This window comes from Cnephaeus nilssonii, assembly GCF_951640355.1.
Source record: "Cnephaeus nilssonii genome assembly, chromosome: 1".
In the NCBI taxonomy this organism is placed as follows: domain Eukaryota; kingdom Metazoa; phylum Chordata; class Mammalia; order Chiroptera; family Vespertilionidae; genus Cnephaeus; species Cnephaeus nilssonii.
In genome coordinates, this window is record NC_137072.1 from 117,695,742 (window position 1) to 117,719,123 (window position 23,382).

Genomic DNA, 23,382 nt, shown 5'->3' on the forward strand with positions numbered 1-23,382 from the left:
CTACAGAGAAATAGGAAAGTATGGCCCATTCAAAGGAAAAGAATAAGTCAACAAAGTTGCCCACGAAAAAGCTCTAATGGCAGATCTAGTAAACAAAGACCTTTTTGTAAAGATGCTCAAAAAGACAGCACAACCAACATCCAGTTTGGTTCCACGACGCAGTTATGCGAAACGTCACCACTGGGTAGGGCTGGGCACATGGGACCTCTCTGTACTCTTTCTGCCACTTTTTGAGGGTCTATAAGTATATAAGGACAAAACAAATTTTCAATTTAAGTTAAAAGAAAAAAATAATTTAAAAAATTAAAGCTCAGGAAATACATTGGATGCCAGAACGGAAAGGACCTAATGGATCGCACGGGTGATTTTAACACTTTTCTTTAAAATAAGGAAACAGACTCGGAGAGTCTTGTCCAGGGCAAGGCCTCTGAGGGCAGCACATCTCGCCTCAGCAGCCGGCTGTTCCTCTGGCACATTCCACCCGTCTCCCTCCTCTGGACCCCTCCTCTCAGCTCTGCACCCCAGGACAGTCTTCACCTCCTGCCAAGCAGCGGCGACCACCAGAAATGGCCACGCGGGCTGGGTCACCGGGCAGCTGCTGGGCGTGGCGCTTTGGTTTCCCCAGGCCCACGTTGTCCTTCATTCGTTAGAACTCTGAACCCCATCAAACAACAGGTCGGCAGGCAGGCTGATGTCATCAGGCTGGGAAAGGCCGGCACAGACGTCTTGTTCCCTGGGCCTTGCTGCAATCACCTGCCCAAGGGTAGCCAGCACATGTCACTTCTCACGGAAATCAATGAACACACGTGTCGGAGGAGACACACACTCCCTAAGCAGCAGCACTCGCCATTGATCCGTTTCAAAGCAAGCACCACCGGGAGTGGCTGAAGCAGCCGAAATGCGAGCGCTGGCATTTCTTTTAAGTTTCTGTTTTCCACTTTCCACTGCTTTTTATTTCCACGCCGGGGAGCGAGAGGAGAAGTGCATCATAGAAGACATTCCCAGCGACACGCTGATCACAGGTAGGTGGTGTGCTCTGAACGCTGAGCTGGGGCGCCGGGCTGTGGTCGCGCGCCCGCCCCTGATGTATGCGTTGTGGGCAGTGAGCGTCATGCTGTGTGGTTTCCTCTCGAGACAGTCTATCAAGTCACGCAAAGCCAACGTGAAAGCGTTTGAGAGTGACTTGCATAATTCGTAAACAGGAAGCCCAGAGGCAGCACCACAGAATGCAAGCTTGGTTTGTTTTCCTGTTGTCATGTTTCCTTCAGTCAGAGACTCCGATGCTATCCATTCTGCTAAGTATGGCTGAATTCTCCGAAGACACGCGAGGGCTCTAGACGGCTCCAGCAAAACGGACAAAACAGCAGATGCTAACATGTCCTCTGAACGCCCATGTCCCACAGGGTGGGGCGGTGAGGGGCTGACGCTGCTGCCCGGGCCAGCTGCCCACGAAGCCTGCCACCACCTCGGGACGTCTGCTCGCTCCCATCCCCACCCAGTACGCCCCGCACGGCGAAGCTTCCCTGGCCTGCTGAGAGAGAAGCACGTGGCAGGGGCTCAGGGTTGCAGAGAAAATCCAGTGTGTTCCACATTCAACATCAAATGCCCCGATTTTCATGCAAAAAAGGAAAAAAGGAGCAGGTGCGAACCCGGTCGTTCCCTGTCGGGCTGGTCATGCGTGCGTACGTGCAGCTCACTCCAGCGCATGGCGTCAGATCCTCCTGCGTTCTTGGCCTCCACACTGGGGAGTTCTATTGCAAAGACCAATATCCATCCTGAAAAAGCCCCACCACGCACCGCGCCAGGGCAGAGGAAGAGACCGCGGTGTGGGACGGACCTTGGGGAGGGGTCGCCTGCAAAGCAGACACACAGAAGCCCTGTGGCAGAGCCTCGCGGCGGTCGCGGCACGGTGGACATGGGCTGGGTTGGCACTGCGGAGCACCGCCAGGTTCAGGTCCCAGCTCTGCCGCCCAATAGCTGTGTGCCCTTGGGCAAGTGATTTGACCCCTCTGCTTCATTGGTAAACGGCATAAATAACAGTGACAACCGTTTATTTTGGTTGTGATGATGCTCGCAGGACTCAACCACACACTTCCCTGACCCCAACTCTTCACCTCAGGGACGCCCCAGCTCCCGGTGGTCGGTGATCACTTTCCCAGGAACCTGTGCGCCTGTCAGCCCGCGTGTGAAGGGGAGGCGGAGCAGTAGGAGAAACAGGAGTAGCCTACCTCCCCTTCGCCCGCTGCCTGAGGCCCATAAGCTGGGTGGACTTGGCCCAGGGCACACTCGCTAGCAGGGAGCCCAAGCATCACCTGACCCACAGGAGGGTCTGAGGCAGGAGGCCAACGAGGCCAGCGGTGTTCTGCGCTGCCAGGAGCAGATCCCGGTCTGGCCAGCCCCTCCGCCCCAATCAGGGCCTCTCTTAGTCCTTGTCCCCCATGGACATTGGGTCCACCCTCTCCCGGTCCTCCCTGCCTCCAGCTGCCCCTTCTGCCCTGCCTGCTCCAGCCTCCGTCTCTGCTCTCCCCGCTGTCCCCTCTGGAGCCAGCACCCCGTGCAATTATTTACTCAGCTTCCAAAGTCTGCTGTAACCACAGGGACAACTTGGAAAGGTGTCGGGTCACCTGCTCACATTTTTCTTTCACAGAGAATGTGGCCCTAAAGTCCCAGAGGTGTAATATGCTAACAGAGAACGAAGCAGGGGTCAACAGGACAAACGGAAAACAAACAGAAGAACGCAGGCTGAAGCCCAGCTCCAGGTGACACTGCGCGACGTGACAACGGACAGCGCTCCCAGGAAAAGACAGATCCTCTGGTTTAAAAACAAAGTGATACACTGTTTCCAAATGAAACACTTCTCACACAGGAAGGAAGGAAAGGAAAAGCGAGGAAAGGCATGCAAATGTGAACGAAGGAAAGCGGGTGTAAAGGGCACGTGCAGAAAACCCGTCTCCGAGAGGTAAGGGACGCTGGGCCGAGCGATAGAAAGATGCCTGGACGTGCTTCCGGCGTGACTCGTGGGCCCCCCTTTTAAAGGCATCTGAGCACATACTCGTGTGATCACGTTCCTGTAGCTACAACCAGGCCTCTCCTCAGCAGCCCATTATGTACACGCGCCAAGTGACATAGAGCATACCTCACGATACAGTTCTTACACATCTCTTTAAACCCCTTTCGTGAAAAAGCTTTGCTTCCTGTTTGCTGTACGCTGTGTCCACGGTGTGTGGCAAGCCCGTGTGTCTTCAGCGAGAACCTGGCCGCGTTCACCGGCTCGCCGTGTGGACCCGCTCCTGATGCTGCGGGCCAGGAGCTCGCCGCCTGTGCTGCCAGCGCCAGGAAGGGGCTCCACGCTCCCCCACAGCTCACTGACCCGTCACAAAACCTTCGCCGCCGGTGAAGTCCCCGGCTCCCACCTGGCGCACGCTCGGTCATGAACACACTTGGTTCAGGAAAGCTGACCCAGAATACACTTAGGTTTAATTTTTAGATCGCCGCTAAAGGGACAAACAGACGACATATTCCTGGGAACCCGTGGGGCCCTGAGACCGGGAAGAGCACAGCCAGCTGCTCGCTTCTCTCCTCACGGCTCTGAGGCCAATCTGCCCACCGAGAGGCACCCGTCGGGAGGCCGGAGAGCCCTCGGAGCCAGGCACCAAACCTCCCTGAGTGGATTTTGCTCCCTGGGACTGAAAATAGCCGGCCGGGAACGTGAGCTCGGCCCGCCGCCCCCATGGCGGCAGCTCGGGGCCCACAGGGGAACAGAGACCCGATCTGGGAGTCGAGGTGAGGCGTGCTTTGCAGCTGCCTTTGCTGCCCAATAGCCGGTGACTCTGAGCTGTTTCCTTATCTGTAAACGGAAGCTGCACCTGCCCGGGAGGACACCTGGCAGGAAGTGAGCAGCTGCAGGTGTTTGTCAACGTCGGTCCCCACCCCCTTGGACTCTGCCCCAACCCCGTCACCTGGCCTCCCAGTGTGTGCCCCAAGCTACTGGAGAAGCAGGTGTGGCTGCCACTCCGGCTCATGTCCCTCCCCCAAAGGAAGAAAATGTGCTGAGAAGCAGAGAAGATGTGGGCATTCCCCTCCTGGGAGCTGAGAGGGTGACAACAGAACCTGAGGGCCGCGCAGTCCAGGGCGCCGGGGTCAAACGCAGTTGCTTGGGAATGTGCTTAGAAGCTTCAAAGTCAAACGTATTCGCGTTTATAGAGCTTCTCTTAGCTCTCTTAGCAATGCTCTCCAAGAACACATTCCAGACGGTCTTGAATGAAAAGGGAGCGAGGAGGAGCAGGGAGGGACCTCTGGAGGGGCCTTGGTGTAGGTCCCGGCTGCCAGCTGGATGAGTTTTAAAACCACTTGCTGGTCCTCGCACACATTTTTTTTTTTTAAACAAGGCTGTTAGTCCCTTATAAAAGGCAGGCACTGAGAGCAATGGAGAGTGCCACGGAGCACAGTGATCATGAAAAAGAAAATAATTAGCTCGGCTGGTGTGGCCCAGGGGTTGAGCATCGACCTGTGAATCAGGAGGTCACAGTTCGATTCCCAGTTGGGGAACATGTCCAGGTTTGAGGCTCGGTCTCCAGTGTGGGGCATGCAGGAGGCAGCCAATCAATGATTCTCTCTCATCATTAATGTTTCTCTCTCTCTCTCCCTCTCCCTCCCTCTCTGAAATCAATAAAAGTATATTTTTAAAAAGTAAAAATAATTAGAATTCTGCACCAATGCGTCTGCTCCTGGTTGCTCCCTTTCAAAGGTCCCAGATAGGACTCTTGCACTCAGCCACATACCAGGGGTGCTGTGTGCTGCTTCTTTAGAGCAAATCTCATTAGGGAGCAGGAAAAATTAAATGACTGTTATCATTCATCACCCCACCCGTGTCTCACAGAAGCCCACGCCACACCCTGGGTGTCTGAGGTTGGGTGCTCTCTGGAGCGACCCTGAGACAAGGATTCAAGTACACGTGACGGATGAAGGCGCTCCCAGGAGCCAGGAGAGGTGAGATTTCAGGTGAAGCCGGGCTCAGGAACATAAGATGCCAATGCAGACACGACCCAGCACTCCTGCTCTGAGTAGGCGTCCACGGGAGCTGAAAGCAGGGGCTCCGGAATGGGCCCACCCAAGGTCACAGCAGCAGCATTCGCAACAGCCAAGAGGGGAAGCAGCCCAGTGGCCATCGGCAGATGCACGGATAACAGAACGCGGTGGCGTTCTTCAGCCATCAAAAGGAAGGCATTCCGGCACCTGCTACCACGCGATGAACCTTGAGGACACCACACAGGACCACTACTGTCTGATCTCACTACGTGAGTGAGGTCCCTGCAGACGCCAATTCAGAAAGCAAAAAGCACAAGCGAGCGCGCCAGGAGCGGGGAGGGGATGGGGCGTGCCTCCAACGGGGACGGTTTCTGTTGAGGGTAATGGGAAAGTCCTGGAAAGGATGGTGGTGGCTGCACATAATGTGAGGGCACTTAACGCACCGGAACTGCACACTTAAAACGGTTAGAATGTTCAGCTTTGTATATACGTTACCATGATTTTCTAAAACATTAAAAAATAGTCAGAAAAAAGAAAAGAATGAAAAAGAAAAAAAAAACAGTCGGATGAGATACCCACAGAGTTTGGCCCACCTCCAGGCTAAGGAGCTGGGCATTGTCCCCTCACCGTTCACTTCCGGCCGGGGCAGGGCCCAGGTCACCGCACAGCGTGTGGCGTGGGGCTCACAGTGTCCACCAGGGCCGGGCCAGCACGCGTCACGGCAGGTGCTCTCATCGTCCTCAGTGAAAACGTGACAAGTACCTGAGAATGAAGTGAGGGGACACACCAGCACGGAGGGCTGTCCCGTGTGGCTGGGACAGAAAATCGGGCGGAGACAGGCGGATGCCCCACGAGAGGAGACCAAGCACCCAGAAAGCAGATGGAAAGGGGCTCCGCTTCCTTCATCTTCAGGGCAACACAGAGCAAAGCCCGGGAGAGGCACATCCAGCGGATGCAAACGAGAGAGAGAGAGAGAGAGAGAGAGAGAGAGAGAGAGAGAGAGAGAACAGCAAGCGTGCGGGCAGCCCTCGCGGCCCGGCCCTGACTTCCACTGCACGGCCTCCACGGGAGTTCAGCACAGGCACACCCGTGACCCAGGCAAACCGCAAGTTCCCAGCGGAAACGCATGCACGTGCTCACACGCACGAGAAGCTTCGTGGCAGCACTCTCCGTAATGCCGGGAAACAAAGCAGTCACCCATGCAGAGTGGAGCGCTGGGCAGCACACGGGCCTCACAAACACGGGTCGATTCGGTGCCGACACACGCGTACACGTACTTATACAAGGGCCAGTCAGACAGAAATAGCCTGTCTTTAGAAGTCAGTGGTGGTTGCCTTGGGGCAGGGGGAGGGGTGAGTGGCAGGGCGTTTGGGATGCTGACCATGTTTTGACCAGGGTGAACTGGCGAGCTATCCACTCATTGCGCGTGTGTGACGTGTGACGTGCGTATTCACTCCCTCTCAGCCACACAGCACCTGCCTGCCCTCCCCGCTACGTGCTATCTCAGAAAGGGTCCCTGGGGAACCTGGAGCATTCTAGAAGGGACCACTCTGTGTTCATAGCTACTCAAGAGCAACTGCTTTCCTTGCCCAGGGCTTACCAGGGGTCAACCAGACCACTGGGCCTTTGACCCCACCCCTTCATTCTTTTACTCATGGGTCAAACTCCGGACCAGACGCCCAATTCCTGTCTGCAAAACTCTGCACTCAGCTCTGAGTCTTCCTTCCGCTCTGAACAGCCCACAGTTTAGGCTCTAGAAGAACCTTTAAGGATATAGAAAGACGGTCACAAAATAGGGTGGAAAAACCAAGTTACCGAGAGTAGGTGCAGTCTCATCTCCTCTTTTTAAAAAATATTTTTATTGATTTCAGAGAGGAAGGAAAAGGACAGATAGAAACACCAATGATGAGAGAGAACCATCAATCGGCTGCCTCCTGCACACCCCCTATTGGGGACCGAGCCAGCAACCCGGGCATGTGCCCTGACAGGAATCCAACCATGACCTCCTGGTGCATAGGTCGACGCTCAACCACTGATCCACACTGGCTGGGCAGTATCATCTTATTTTTTATAAAATATATAATTTGTATTTATAGGAAAAAGGTCTGGAAGGATCATACTGAGCACAGAAAACTCCTAGAGGGGATTTTTTGCTTCCTAAAATTCCTACAATGGATGCATTTTATTTTTCTGATACTAAATCAAGGGCCCATGGCTCCAGCCTCAAGGACTGGGGTCAGGGACAGCACATCAGGTCACAGGACAGGGATGAGAGGCTGAACAGTGCGTGCACTGCGCTCGGGGAGACCAGGAGAGGCACCTGTGTGCGTGGGGTAACTGGTCTGCACGCGCCCCGCTCTCAGCCCGTGTCCCCTGAAGGGACACCCCGTGGCAGTGAGGCTGGCCCGCAGGCTGCGTACCGAGGTGGGTGAACGCACTTTGTGGCGAGAGCGCAAGGCCCTCGATTCCGGGACCTTGTCATTCGCTCAGCCTTTTGCTGTCGGGTGGTCCCAGAGGAGTCGCTTAGGCCCTGGGGCCTGAGCCGCCTGCTCTGCGGCCGTGGGGACGGCTGTGCCAGCTTTACAGGGAGCTCACAGAAACACTGCCCATTGAAAGCCCACGGAACTGCCCGGAATCATGTATCAAGGCGTGCACAGAGCCTACAACGTGCCACGTTCTGTGTTAAGCAGCTGACAAATATTAAATCACTTTTTAAAAATGGTTATTTATTGGTTTCAGAGAGAGAGAGAAAGAGAGGGGGGGAGAGGGAGAGGAACATCCATTTGTTGTTCCACTTATCTGTGCATTCATCGGTTGGTTCTTGTACATGCCCTGACCAGGGATCGAACCCACAGCCTTGGCATCCTGGGGCGACACTCTAACCCACTCAGCTACCAGGCAGGGCTTAAATCTCTCTTCATACCCTAAGATACTTGCCTTCGTTATCTTGGTTTTACAAGATGGGGAGCCTGAGGCACGCAGTTCCGTGTTCTGCCCATGTGCTCGTGTCTAGCCAGAAGCCCCTGCCGCTGCCTCGCCATGCGGTAAGAAGCATGAGGAGGCAGCTGTCCCTGTGCTCTGTCCCCTGGGCCGCTCCACCCACACTAAGGAGGGCTCTCCCAGGCTGTGCCCAGCATGCTTCTCTCCTGCCATCTGGTGGTAACTGAGGGACATGACATCTCCCTCCAGCTCCCCTCCCACCCAGGGGCCCAGTGGGGGGCTTGGGGCTGGGTGATTATAGTGAGAGCCAACAGAAACCACCTCACTTGTTCTGATTACTCAGGCAGTGAGCCAAGTACACTGGCGTTTTAACAATGGGCCACTGACATGCATTCAGAACTCTCTTCTTTTTTTTTAAATATATTTTATTGATTTTTTACAGAGAGGAAGGGAGAGGGATAGAGAGTGAGAAACATCGATGAGAGAGAAACATCGATCAGCTCCCTCCTGCACACCCCTTACTGGGGATGTGCCTGCAATCAAGGTACATGCCCTTGACTGGAATCGAACCCGGGACCCTTCAGTCCGCAGGCCAACGCTCTATCCACTGAGCCAAACCAGTTTCGGCCATTCAGAACTCTTTATTGAACATGTACTGGGGGGCATTTCTACCCACCCCACAAATCCTTACCAAGCTTCTGCCCTGGAGCCAAACGCTGCCCTGGGCTTACAGCCAGGCCCCAGCAGCCCACGGAAGAGGACACAGCATGTGCCTGTGCCCCACAACCTCAGCGTGCAGACCCGGGATGGCGACAGAGGAGCTGGCACAATGACAGGACCCGGAGTGGGCCAGTGTGGGAGAGTGACAAGAGCCAAGTCCCAGGGGAGGGGAGGGCAGCCACTGGCAGCAGGGGCACCCCACCCAGGGCAGGCAGAGAGGGGGTTGCACAGGTGAGCACTTGGTGGTGGAAAGATACTGTCGCCGAGGGAGGCCAGGGAACCATCTCAGGTGCGTGGGCTGCGGGAAGGGCACAGCCTGGGACTAAAAGACACGCTGATCCTGGTTGGCTACCGCACAGGCTGCTCAGATGTGTGTGCAGGACGTCAGGAAACACGCGGCAGAGGCTCCCAGGTGGCCACGCGTGCGGGAAGCCTCCCACCGCATGGCTGTGTTCTCTTATTCAGTAAAGCCCGCGTTCACTCAGCCTCTTCAATCTGTGGGCTTCTTTCTTTCAACAGATTTGGGGTTTTCAGCCATCATTTCTTCCCATTTGCTTTATTATACTTTGCAGATGTTGCACTTTTTACAAACTGAAGGTAGGACTCTCCACCAGCAAAAAGACTGTAACTCGCTGGAGGCTCAGAGGATGCCGGCATTGTTAGCGCGGAAGTATTTTTAATTAGGCATGCATGTTTCTAGATGTGTGCCGTCACACACCTGGACCACAGTACGGTGCACACACTTCCCCGCGCACTAGGACACGAGAGGTCACATGGCTCGCTGCGTTGCCACGTGCACCTACGGGCGTGGTCTGGACTGACCTGCAGCGTCCCCGAGGCGTGGCTGCACTTCTCCCCCGGGACCTTGTTCCGCAGGTTCATGAGGCTCTTTCCCCCATTCATTTTCTTTTCATTGAATAGATTTCATTATTTCTATTGATCCAATTTCAAGATCACTGACTCTTTTTTCTGTTGTCTACAAACTTTTAGTGAGTCTATTCGGTAAGTTTTCAATGTCAAATGTTGTATTTTTCCTATTCTGTGTTCACTTTTTCTTGTTATACCTTCTACTCTTTTGCTGAGAATTCCTATTTTTCCATTTTTTAAAGGGTGTTCCAACTTCTAGTTGATGCACTTTTAAGACGGCTGTTTAGAATTGTCAGATAATTCCAACATCTATGTCATTCTGATGTTGGTGTCTGTTAACCATCTTTTCTCATTCAAGTTGAGACTTTCCTGGTTCTTGGTATGGAGAGTAATCCTGTAATGTAATGTATCCTGGACAGTTTGAGTATCATGTATGATTCTGAATTCCATCTAATTACTGTTTCAGTAGGCAGCCGACCCATTCAGATTCAGAACACACCCTGATGCTAGTTTAGTTTTCCGAGACTTTGCACAACTGTTGTGGTCTACCCTGCTGTGTGCTCCACGTCGGCCCACCTAAAACCTGGGCAGCATTCCACACCGAGGTGGGTTCTCCGAGCTTCTGCCACGCTGACCTGGTTGGCTACAGCACAGGCTGCTCAGAAGTGTGTGCAGGACGTCGGGCGCGGTCTTCAAGGTCCCTTTCTCCAGCTCCCTCCTCTCTGGGACCCTCCCTCAGCGCTCGGGGGTTGAAGCGGGATATGCTGCCTCTACTGTCCTCTAGTGCAGGGCGGGCATCTTGACAGGCCCCACCGACCTCAACATCGGCCGTGTCCAGGGGGAGGAGAGCAATTTCTTCCATCTGGAGCAGGGCAGGTAGACGTGGAGGGGCTGCATCCTGCAGGATCACCTGTTCCAGATCCCTTGACTGGAGAGACGTATTGGGAGTGGGTTTTCTCACTTCCTTCCCCCCCCCTCTAATTTGGTCTGCAGCTGCATATTGCTCTAGCTCCCAGGTGAGGACGTGTAAGTGTGGGGAAAACAAACTGAATGCACTGCAGAGTCGTGCTGAGTCATGAGGTCCTTAGCCAGTGAGCTTGTTTTTCCATCTTCCAGAGTTTCCTGACCGCTGCCCAGTGCTCAGTTGTAATTAGCAGGAGGAAGGGGGTGGAATAGACTTGCTCCCTCTTTTCCAGAAACATCTATGATACTTTTTAAAAGACCTTAAGGTGGACCATTCTAAAAACGACAGAGTATTCAGTTAGCAGACTTCTAAAGGGAAGAGGGCAGGTCTATGCAAAAGATCCCGAAGGTCCCAGTTACTCAGGGTGCAGGCTGCAGCCTCCGTCCCAGGAAATGCTCTCCCGGTGTCCCTCAGGGTCCCCCACTTCAGAGCTGCCCCCTGCAGCTGCGTGAGGGAAGGGCTCCCATCTCAGGTCCCTGTCAGGCCTGTCCGCTTGCCTCCCAGCAAGGCCGTGTGCACTGGAGACCTCTGGGCTTTCGAAGCAGGTGACTTTGGCGGTGATTCTGCCTCTGCCACTTATTCCTGGGCGGCTCTGGGCTGTGACTCCCTCTCTGAGACCAAGCTCCCAGCTTGAACAACAGGGATAGTAACACAGACTCCAGCATTCTGTGCAGCCTCCACACTAGCACCTGCTCCACACCACCTGGATTACGACAGCCTCCAGCTGCCACTCCTGATCCGTCCTCATCCTTTTCTCCACACAATAAAATTTCAAAATGAAAACCACAGCATTTCACTCCTCCAACCAATTGCTTCCCCAAATCCTTACCACGGACCTGTAGGCCCTCCCTGGTCTGGCCCGGGCTCTCCCGTCAACCCATCTCCCTGCTAAGCATTCTCTCCCTGCTAACCTCACTCCAGCCATCTGCTGTTCCTCAGACAGCGAGCATGCTCTTGCCCCAGGACCTCTGCACGTGCTGCTGCTGCAGAAGGCCCTTTCCCCGGGGGGACAGCACCATGTGGTGCTGAGGGAAAAGGCACGCGCTGCCTGGGTCTGAACCCCGAGTCTGCCACGTGCTAGGTACGTGACCTCTGGTAAATGGCTTTTTCTAGGCTGTGGCTTCAACATCTGTAAAATCATCATAAGAATAGTCCCTAGCAGCCCTGGCGGGTGGCTCAGCTGGTAGAGCATCATCCTGATACACCAAGTTTTGAGTTCTATCCCTGGCCAGGGCACATACAAGAGTCAACCAATGAAGGCATAAATAAGTGGACAACAAATCGATGTTTCGTTCTCTCTCCCTTCTCGCTTTCTAAAAATCAATAAAAAATAGTATCTAACTATATAATGTTGTCATTAAAATTCAGATTATATGTGTGAATTCCTTAGAAAGGTGCTTGGCACATAATTAGCACTGAGTGTGATAGAAATGTAACTTTCATATTACATTTCTAAGTGCAAATAGTATAAAATTGTGCATTTCTACCCCCTATTCCTCAGGCCTGTGCTCAATGCCAGCAAGCCCCCCGACTCCCCACAGAGTCCTCGAGTCCCGAGCACACCTGCTGCTACCTGCTCGTCGGCACCAGCACGCCCCACACTGGGTATCCGCCCGCTTGTACCTGACTGCCTGTAGGAAAGCTCCCGGGACAAAGACATTGTCCGTTCCATTCACTTCTGTCCTCAGCTCCTGGAGCAGGGCTCCCACCCGTTACATACTTGTCACACGGCTGGGTGAATGAATGAATGGATACCAATACTTTCCTAAGAGCACGCTTTGAGAACGCATGCGACAGTGAATGTTAAATGCTAACATAATGCCTGGCGTACATAAGGTACTGTTAGATCTTTTCCAACCAGTGTTAGCTAGTTCTTCCTTCTGATCGTACCTCTGAAGGCTAGGAGGGGAAAGCTGAGCCATAGGATGCTTATTGGGTCCTAAAGCGAGAAGGCGGGGGTCCCTTCAGCAACCCACATTTTAGCAGGAGCCTTTGGAGACAAAAGCATCTGGCATGCACACACCTAAGCTTGAAGAAGGAATGATGCCAGGAGTGTTCAGGGTGAGTTGGGGGTCGGGGAGACACTGAGGCGGAACCGCTGAGGAGGTGCTGGAGGAGGCCCTGCATGACCCATGCCAGGTTATGCTCTGGCGGAAAGCTTCATAGGCTGTCTTCCCCGCAGCCCCATGGCTGAGACCTCAGGACTAGAACTGTCCCCTCCTCGCTGCATAGAAATGCAGGCTCAGGGCGGCGAAACCACCGTAGACAAGAGACGGGACCAAGAGCTCAAACCTTCCTACATATTCCAGTTTTCCGCCTCTGCCACGTGACCCACTCAGGGTGTAAACGGCTCCAAAGCACAAGTGCGTGTAGCGGTGATCACGGTAGCCATGCCTTAGTTCCCCTGTAACCTGTCGTGTCTCATGCTCTGAAACAGGCTCCTTCAAGCTACAGCAATGGGACGTGGTCAGACAGGACTTCCTCGAATCGGCGCCTGGCCTGGGGCTCTTCGTGACTGTCACAACGTACAGCGAGGAGGTAAAACGCTCTTACATTGTCACTAACATGTTCCAGTCCCTAAATTCACAAGGCACGCATCCCCACGAATGTTTAAAATCTCCGCATAAGCACTCACGAACCAGCATTTTCACTTTTTAACAGTCAGCCAGGCACTGCACCAGACACAGAGGGGGCCTGCCATCATGAGCCTCGTCTAGCTGATGCCCGGACAGAGAGTTTAAAAACAATACAAACCGAGTTTTGCTGGGCCTGCTGGGCAGAGGGCACCCACGGGGTCAAGGCGTCCCAATGCTTCTGCCGGGGCCACATACACACCCTCCCCGTGAGGGCCAGACAGGACACCTCCCGGGTCCTGGCAGCCTCTGGCAGGGTCTGTGTGGCCTCTGGGCGTTAGCAAAGGAGCAGGAGGCCTCCTGACCCAGGGGAACAGACACGGGTGGTGGGATCAGAGCCAAGTACAGTGCAGACTGCCTCTCAGCTGAGTCCTGAGCAGGACACTTGCCTGCGTGACCCTCCACTTTCCGTCTGCACGATGGATAGAAGGACGGCCATCCCTGACCAGCCAGCTCAAGGTGCTCCGGCCTGCTCGGCCAGCACCGCAAACACAGCTGCAGGCACTGCTGCCCCGACTGCCGTCGTCCTGCGCTGGCTCCTGGGAGCAGGATGTGGTGGAGCGCCGCCCGGTAGAACAGGCACCGCCCCTGCGCGGAGAGGTGCTTGGTGTGGGCAGGACAACGTTCCTCTTCTCATGAAAACTAGGGGTACCTGGGCCTGAGCGCAGGGCAGACATGTGACACCCCTGCTCATGTGGAGGCTGGAGCGGTCGCTGGAGACTCCATTCCAGCTGGACGACTGGACACTTGGTTCTTGCCTGTTTAGTTCTTCCCTTGGCGCACTCGCCACCTCCTTCCTAACAGGTCCAATGGGACCCTTTCCCTCCTCCAGGCCCCTGTCCTCCCTGCACCCCACCTCCCGTGGCCCTTGTCCGGGGATACCGGAGCCCAGGTCTCTTGCTCTTTCCCAGTAGCCCTTCATGAGCAATCTGGAACTGTCTCCACGGGTTATTAAAACCAGAACCCAAATCCTAGTTGGGCTAAAAACTGTCACAGGAAAATCTGTTTACTGTTATGAAGACAGAGAAGGTCTGTTCTTCAAAAACACAATTGCCTAAGAGAGGAGATAGGTTTCTGTTCATTCTGCAAACACCCAACACATCTTATCATGGGCCTACTATACGCCCGGCCCTCTGCTTGGCCTAGGAGAGACAAGACTCTCACCTTCAGGCCTTATTTTCAGGAAGGCCCTTCTGTTTGGAATAAGATAAGAAATGGCAACGCCCTAGCTGGTTTGGCTCAATGGATAGAACATCGGCCTGCAGACTGAAAGGTCCCAGGTTCGATTCCGGTCAAGGGCTTGATCCCCAGTGTGGGGTGTGCAGGAGGCAGCCAATCAATGATTCTCTCTCATCATTGATGTTTCTATCTCTCTTTCCCTCTCCCTTCCTCTCTGAAATCAATAAAAATATATTTTTTCAAAAAAAGAAATGGCTCTAGTTTCAGCATTTCGTACAAGATCAGATCCCCATTTAAGATACCTATCGGCACCCCCACCACAAGGACACTAGGGGTTTGGGGTCCTCTAAGTTGCGTCCATTCATGCATGTGACCGACAGCCCAATAGAATAGCATGCGCATGCAGGGCAGAACACATCAACAATGCATATGTACCATACAAACATGTCTTCTGTGCTCCATTTCCCACTATTCCGTGTCCAATATTCCTATTCCATGTTGTAGAAGAAAACCTGTTGTTCTGAGAGGTTACATGACAGACAAGAGCTCACCATCAGCAAGTGGCAACAACGAGATTTAAACTCATGTATGTGTGTCTTTTCCAATACACCAATCAGCAGGCATTCAGAGTGTGTGCTGACTTGACTATGCCCTGGAAGTAGACTATGCAGAGCCTGAAGCAAACATGAAATTAAAGCCCAGACACCGAATGTGATAACCAGCAGTCATAATGCTTTTTCAGAGAAGAGTTCTCTGTTATTCATTTAAAATCAGAAATCCATGGTAAAATCAGAACTTTGAATGCTGTCTTATTTAATAAAATTTCCCCATCAAGCCTGGCTGGTGTGGTGTAGTGGATTGAGCGTTGTCCGATGCAGAGGTCACCGGTTTAATTCCCAGTCAGGGCACATTCTAGGATTGGGGGCTTGATCCCCAGAGGGGGTGTGCAGGAGGCAGCTGCTCTCATTGATGTTTCTTTTTTTAAAAATATTTTTAAAATATTTTTTATTGATTTGGGAGAGGGAGAAAAGAGGCAGAAACATCAATGATGAGAGATAATCATTGATTGGCTGCCTCTTGCATGCCCCACACTGGGGATTGAGCTCACAACCCGTGCATATGCCCTGACTGGGAATCGAACCATGACCTCCTGGTTCATAGGTCAATGTTCAACCACTGAGTCACATCAGCCAGGCTTCATATATTTTTATCGATTTCAGAGAGAAAGGGAGAGGGAGCAACAGAAACATCAATGGTGAGAGAGAATCATCAGTTATACTTTTTTTGTAAACATTTTTTTTTATTGGTTGCCCTAGTGCAGTGGTCGGCAAACCGCGGCTCGCGAGCCACATGCGGCTCTTTGGCCCCTTGAGTGTGGCTCTTCCACAAAATACCACGGCCTGGGGGAGTCTATTGTGGAAGTGGTGTTAGAAGAAGTTTAACTTTAAAAAATTTGGCTCTCAAAAGAAATTTCAATCGTTGTACTGTTGATATTTGGTTCTGTTGACTAATGAGTTTGCCGACCACTGCCCTAGTGTTTGCAATATATATTTGCAACTAGTCCGAGGCCACTTTCAAACAACATCCTATCACTTCACAAGCACAGCAAGTGCCTTACAGCACTTGGTATCCCTAAGTCTTCCTTCCCTTGCATCACTGCTGCCATTCATTTCACTGATGCATAAACTATAATCATTACTGCTGTTATTGTGAACAGCCTGTTATGTGTTAGATCAGTAAAGAAAAATTAAATGTTAAAGTTTACTTTCACTTACTCCTCCTCTAATGCTCTTCTGTTCTTTATGTAGATCCAAGTTTCTGACCTATATTGTTTTCTTTTTCTGCGAAGAACTTCTTTAACATCTCTTTCCTGGCAGGTCTATCAGTGACAAATTCCCTCAATTTTTTGTTTGTCTGAGAAAATCTTTGTTTTTCCTTCACTTTTGAAGGAAAATTTTGCAGGATACAGAATTCTATGTTGGCACGGTTTTTTCTCTCTCTCTCAACACTGTTCCACTCCCCTCTCTACTTACTTGATCGTTGCTAAGGGTTTTCCCCTCTGGTTTCTTTCATGAGTGTATCTTTAGTATCTGCAGTTTCAACATAATATGCTTGGGCATTTATCCTGCTTGGTGTTCTCTGAGCTTCCTGGCTCTGTGGCTTGGCATACGACATGAATTTGGAGGAAGTTCTCAGTCATTGATGCTTTAAATATTTCTCTCTTTCTTCTCCCTCGGGGGTTCCCATTATGTGTGTGTTACACCTTCTGCAGTTGTCCCATGGCTCTTGGATATTCTGTCCCTCTTTTTTCTCTTTGCTTTTCAGTTTTGGAAGTTCCTGTTGATCTATCCTCAAGCTTCGAGGCTCTTTCCTCAACGGTGTCCAGTCTGCTAAGGAGCCCATCAGAGGTCTTCCTCACTTCTGCTGCAGCATTTTTACCTCTTGAGTTTATTTTTGATTCCTTCTTCGGATTTCCACTTCTCTGCTTACACTGCCATCTGTTCTAGCATAGTGTCTCCTTTTTTCATTAGTGCCCTTAGCATATTAGTCATAGTTTTTCTAAATTCCTGTTCTGATCATTCCAATATCCCAGCATGTCTGAATCTGATTCTGATGCTGGCTCTGTCTCTTCAAACTGTGTCTTCTTGCCTTACAATGTGCCTTGTAATTGTTGTAAGCTGCACATGACGTAATGGGTAAAGGGAACCCAGTACTGGTTCCCACAGAGGTTCTTCTCTGGTAAATTGTATTCTTTGTATTTGCTTGTTCTTCTCTCCAATTCTGGAGGCAGCAGTTGGCCCTGTGACCTCAATTCTCTGACAGTTCTAAGAAGTAATTTCCTTCTGTTCAGCTTGTTACTCGTTGTTAGGACAAAACAACAACTTCTAAGCTCCTTATATGCCAGACTAGAAGTCCTATACCTGTTTTAAAATCCCAAACAATATATAAATAAACCAAAGTTCCCCAACAAATATAACCACCTAACAATTTGGTGTGTGTTCTTTACAATTCTCTTGTAAGCACACAGCAACATATACGTGTATTCATTCTTTTAAAAATGATACTTTTTTTACAAAAAGAGAATCCTATACAGACTGCTCTACCAGAGGATATTATGGACACCTTCTATACAGATATGGATATCCTATCCTATATAATAAAAGGCTAATATGCAAATTGTCCTCTCAGGAGTTCTACTGACCGGGAGTTCAACCACTCGCTATGACGTATGCTAACCACTAGGGGGCAGCATGGAATGAAGGAAGGCCCAGCCAGCAGCTGGCAGTCAGGGGAAGGAAGGCCCCGATCAGCCCTGATTGCCGGCCAGGTCTAGGGACCCTATCCATGCACGAATTTCATGCACTGGGCCTCTAGTAATATATAATAGTGGCCCGGTGCACGAAATCCGTGCACATTAAAAGGGAATTAATTAGGAGAAACATTTTAATATTGCTATTTGCTCTTTCTCTATAATAGAAGTGTCAGAGATGAAAGAAAATTAGTAAAATGTATATAAAATCTCCCTCCTGTCAGAGTCCAGGGCGCGCCATGGGACCTAGAGTCAAGTCCCCGCCCACCACCCGCACATGCTTTGAAAATGCAGGAGACCCAGACCCGCTGGCCCTACCCTCATTGGGTGAGACCCAGACCCGGCCAGCCCCACCCCCATTAAGCCCCTCCAGGCAGGGGGCGCAGCCTCAGGTCCCCCAGCCTGGCGCTGGGCGGGGGCGCAGCCTCAGGTCCCCGGGCCCGGTGCCGGGTGGGGGGGCGCAGTCTCAGGTCCCCTGTCAAGCCCTGCCAGGTGGGGAGCGCAGCCTCAGGTCCCCCAGCCTGGCACCGGGGCAGGGGGTGCGGCCTGAGATCCCCTGTCAAGCCCTGCCAGGCGGGGGACGTGGTCTGAGATCTCCCGGCCTGGCACTGGGGCGGGGGACGTGGCCTGAGGTCCCCCGTCAAGCCCAGCCCCCTCTGCCCCGCAGCATCACATTGGCGCTGAAGGGGGACGCACACAGGCAGTGTCACATCCTAGCCGGGGATGCAGGCAGGCAGCTTCACCTCAGCACTGGGCAGGGACGCTCGCAGGCAGCCTGACGTTAGTGCTGGGGGCGGAAGTCCCCGCCCCGTCCCCGCCCACAGACTGGTCATGACTGGGACACCATAATGGACAAATTAGCATATTACCTCTTTATATGTATAGATTCTCTTTTAATGCTACATGTTTCGTTATTTGGCTTTGCCTGAATTTAATCAATCCCCTTCACTGAAAGGTGTTAAAATTATTTTAAAATTGCAATTTTGGCCTGGCCAGATGGCTCAGTTGGTTGAACAGCAGCATCACTCACACACACACACACACACACACACACACACACACACACACACACGGTTGCAGACTTGATTCCCAGTCAGGGCACATACTGGGTTACAGGTTCGATTCCCGTTGGGGCACGCACAGGTGGCAACTGATCGATATTTCTCTCCCACATCAATGTTTTTCTCTTTCCCTTCCTCCCTCTCTAAAAGTAATGAAACTATCCTCAGATGAAGATTTTAAAAAATTTTTTAATGTAATTTTGCTACTATGAATAACATCACACTGGATATCCTTTTACATATAACTTTATCTACATGTGCATTTCTATAGGGTAAACTTCCATAGGTAGAACTCCTGGGTCACTGGTTACACACATTTTAATAATCAATATATAGTGCCAAAGTACTCTCCAGTATGGTTGTTCAATTCCCAAAATAGTGTTGGGAGATAGTATTTCTCAATACGTCCTTGGGCACTTTTAAATTGTTGCCAACCTGGTAACAAACAAGGGATATCCTACTGTGGTTTGTATGTTTTTTATTTTTAGGAAGTCTGAATATTTTTCATGTTTGTTGGCCATTTGATTTCTTCTTTAGGAATTGCACACTTTTTACTAGATATACAGAGAAGGTTTATTTTTAAGAAGGGCAACTAGAGAATAATAAACTTACACTATGGAAATCCTCCATCCTAGGTACTATTGTCCAAGTTATATGGCCCACAAGGAACATTCTATTTTACTTCACATTCACCTGGCGAACACATCATTTGCTTAGAATCTAATTCCACGAGGCTTGTGTCGTTTGGAGGGAGTAAGCTGGTAAGTACCCGCCCCACGTCGCTGCTGCTGCACACAGTGTCAGCACTATTCAGGCATGACATCAGTATGCAGAGCCATGACACCCGGGCCGGCTAGAAACTTATTAAAGTCCTGCGCCCAGATCTCGGCGCAGCAACCACGGAGGGAGCTGGAAAGCTTGGACGGGGTTCAAAGGAGCGCCACGAAGTTGATTAAAGGGCTTGAAAAGTAAGAACTGTGAGGGGAGGTTAAAGGAACTGTGATTATTCAGGCTTGAAAACAAGTGAGGGCTGAGGGTGAATTAATAATGGAATTCCAATAAATAAAACTCTTCACGGTAGATGGTGATTGGCTATTTCCTAAATGTGCTGAGAACTAACGAGGAGAATGTGTACTTTAGCATCAGAAACTCAGTTGTGTGTAAAGAAACTTTGCTGGGAGTAATCAGATTCTCAGCACCAAACGCATTTGCCTGATAGTAAATTTGATGTCCAGGAGGGTGTGAGTCCCTCGGGTCAGTAGGTGAGCATTCAGTGCATTATTATGACAAAGAGGACTGCTGAGTAAAACGGGGGACAGAGTGGCCGTGAGGGGAAGGGGAGCTGGAGAACGAGGGGCTGCCTGCTCTTGAAAGGGGGAAAAGGAAGGAGAGAGGAACTGAGGACACGAAGAGAGAGAGAAGGAGAAAGGGAGCTATTTTAAAAACGCCTTCTTCATTCTGTTTGCACAGCGGATCCATTTAGACATCCGCGTTGGAGAACATGACCTCGATGCCGCCATTGCTCAAGCCAAGGACAAAGTTAATGAAGTTAGCTTCAAGCTTGAACATCTAATTGAGCAAATTGAGCAAATAGTCAAAGAACAAAACTATCAAAGGGTCAGTTTGCCTGTTCAGCTCATTTTCTCTCTTCCTGCCAGGAACGTAATTCCGCAGACCAAGTCCCTGAACCGAGGAAAGAATAAACTGCTGCTCGGTCCTTCCCTCTGAGCCACACTGCGTGGACACGCGGGGTGTGGGGGGAGGGCAGTTCTGCCCCCTGGACAGCAGGTTCCTCTAGGACTGGGGGCTGCGGCCCACTCACCTTTGGGGTATGAGTTTACAGAATGAAGGAATAAGTGCTTCCAAATACAACCCACGGATGTGAAGAGGCTAAGCATGCCCACTTTCTAAATCACAGCTTTGTTCCTGCGACAGCATGCTTTCTGGGTCACTGCACTCAGTGGACTCTGGTCAGACGAGCGCTCAAATACGCTCCACCAATCACTAACCTCGTGTCATCTCTAGGCCTCAGTTCCCTCATCTGGAAATAAGATGAGGGCAGGTGTGCCTGACACAGAGTCCAGCTTAGAGTAAAGTAAGAATTCAAACCATGAAAATCTACAACTATTGGGTAACGTTCACTTTGCTTAATAGAGACAGATGTATAAAGTAATAGATCAAGTATCTGATATTTTACACCAAAATACAAAAATGTCTTAAAAGGTTGATTCTTAATCCTTGTCTTTGCCAACACCACACCTGGCTTAGAAAATCAGAGATGACACTTTGGTATAAGATACTAATTGAGAAACATCAAATACTTTGTTTTTTATTTGTTTGTTTGTATTTTTGTGTGTGTGTTTTATTTTATATCTAATACTTTGAATGCATACAACACCTTCCCCTCAAACTCATGCGGTAAGTTCTTTAAGAAACTGCCCTGGTCGGTGTGCTAAGTGGTTAAAGCTTCAGCCCCCCGCACCAAAGGGTTGTGGGTTCAATTCCCAGGCAAGGACATATTCCTGGGTTGCAGGTTCAACCCCCCACCCTCTCTCTCTTTCTCCACCTCCTCCCTTCCTTCCACTCTCTCTAAAAAAGATCAATGGAAATATCCTTGGGTGAGGATTAACAAAAAAAAAAAAAAGAAAGAAAGAAAGAAAAAGAAACTAAACCTGCCTATTTCTCTTCTGTATAGGACCGTGAAGAAAATTTTCGAATGACCAGTGAAGACACAAATAGCAATGTTTTATGGTGGGCTTTTGCACAAACATTAATCTTTATCTCAGTTGGAATTTTCCAAATGAAGTACCTTAAAGACTTCTTTATAGCTAAGAAGCTTGTTTAAAATGCTAATAAAGACAGATAACTACCTGCTGATTTGCATAACATTTGAGTTAATAAATCAAAATACATTCATAAATGTGTATTACAGCATATCCTCAAATAACATCATTTTGTTTAATGTCATCTATATATCCTATCTAATAATAGAGTAACATGTAAATTACCATCACTCTGCTACACCCACGATTGGGCGGCGGGAGGCTGGGGGGCGGGACTCGGGGTGGCCTATCCGGCCATTGAGAGGCACGGATCCGCTGCCACTGAGGGGGGCTACCCTGCTGTTGAGAGGCGCAGGGGGCGGGACTCCCGCCCCCTGTGCCTGTCAACGGCCAGATCCGCGGCCGCTGAGGGGGCCTGCCGCGGACACCCAGCTGCGCCTCTCAACAGCAGGGTAGCCAGGTGTCCGCGGCAGCCCCCCTCAGCAGCCGTTGAGAGGCGCAGGGGGCGGGAGTCCCGCCCCCTGCGCCTCTCAACAGCAGGGTAGCCCCCCTCAGCGGCTGTGGACCATCAAAAGCGTGGGAGCTGGGTGCCTGTCTGCTCCTGCACCAGGCTTTTCAGAAAGGCCTGGTGCCAGAGCAGACAGGCACCCAGCTCCACCTCGAAAAGCGAAAGCGTGTAGGGGACCCTACACGTGCATGATTCAATCATGCACTGGGCCTCTAGTATATATATAAAATCCTAATATGCAAATAGACCGAACAGCAGAACAACTGAACAACCGAATAACCAGTCGCTATGATGTGCACTGACCACCAGGGGGCGCACATGGAACATGACAGGCGTCAGCCGCAGCAGGATGGTGGAGCAGGTGAACGGGGGCACCAGACCAAGGTGGGGCCCTGGTCGCTGTCATCGGGGCGAGCCTCTGGTGGTTACTGAAAATTCTTTGCTCCCATGTGCCATGGTCCTGCCCAGCACTTCCACCTACTGCCGGTGCCCTGCGCTGGCCCTGATTGCTCGGTGCTGTCAGCCAGTATGAGTGGCGGCTGTAGGCCCTGATCACCCCTAAGGAATTCTCCACCTCCCTCTGCTCCTGAGGGGTGATCAGGGCAGCAGCAGCCGCTTGCACCCACTGCTGGCGCTGGCCCCAATTGCTCCATGCTGTCAGCGGGTGCGAGCGGGGCCGGCACCATCAGTGTATGGGAGCGGCGGCGACAGGAGCAGGGCTTCTAGCAGACAGGGGACCGGGGCCACGGCGGGAGGGGCTGGGTGGGGGTGCGGAAGATGGGCCAAGACCTGCCCCTGTGCCCACCGCAGCCTCGCAGCCCACAGTTCCTTTCAAGGTGCACAAATTCGTGCACTGGGCCCCTGGTTTTGTCATAATATTGATAAGAAAAATGTTTCCCAGCTGGGCTCACTATCTGTGGAATTTACACTTTCTCCCCGTGTGTGTGTGTGGGGGGGGGGGGTCCTCCCACATCCCAATGACACACACAGATGTACATGTGAAGTGAACGGTGCATCCACACTGTCCCAGTCGGAGTGAGTATGGGCGTGGGTGTGGGTGACCCTGCGACGGAAGGGCATCCTGTCTGGGTGGGGTCCCACCTTGCACCCTGAGCTGTTGGGATGGGCTGGCCATCAGTGATCCTAAACAGGAATAAGCAGGTTGGAAAATAATGATCTTGTTTCCATTAATCTTTTGTTTTTGTTGTTGTTTTTTTTTTTTGTCTTTTTTTCATTAATCTTTCTTAAATGTATATGTAGCTTATATTTACCTCAATGGTTAATATGAGAAGTGTTTGGGGTCTTTATTTAGAAGTTAGGTGTTTTTCTGACCAGAAATATGCCTTAGGAACTTAACTCTTGTTAATATCAATTAGCCTAGGCCCTAGG

The 23,382-nt window shown here is 51.3% G+C and overlaps 1 protein-coding gene across 1 annotated transcript; it reads left to right on the plus strand.

The window, feature by feature from the left end:
* Positions 1 to 774: 774 nt before the first annotated feature.
* Positions 775 to 21,547, plus strand: LOC307100208 (transmembrane emp24 domain-containing protein 11-like; the record flags this gene model as incomplete). Its single annotated transcript, XM_079772582.1, is given in 7 exon segments — positions 775 to 818; positions 820 to 850; positions 854 to 1,022; positions 12,957 to 13,057; positions 19,338 to 19,463; positions 20,173 to 20,319; positions 21,398 to 21,547. Coding segments are annotated over 7 exon segments (768 nt in total).
* Positions 21,548 to 23,382: the final 1,835 nt, after the last annotated feature.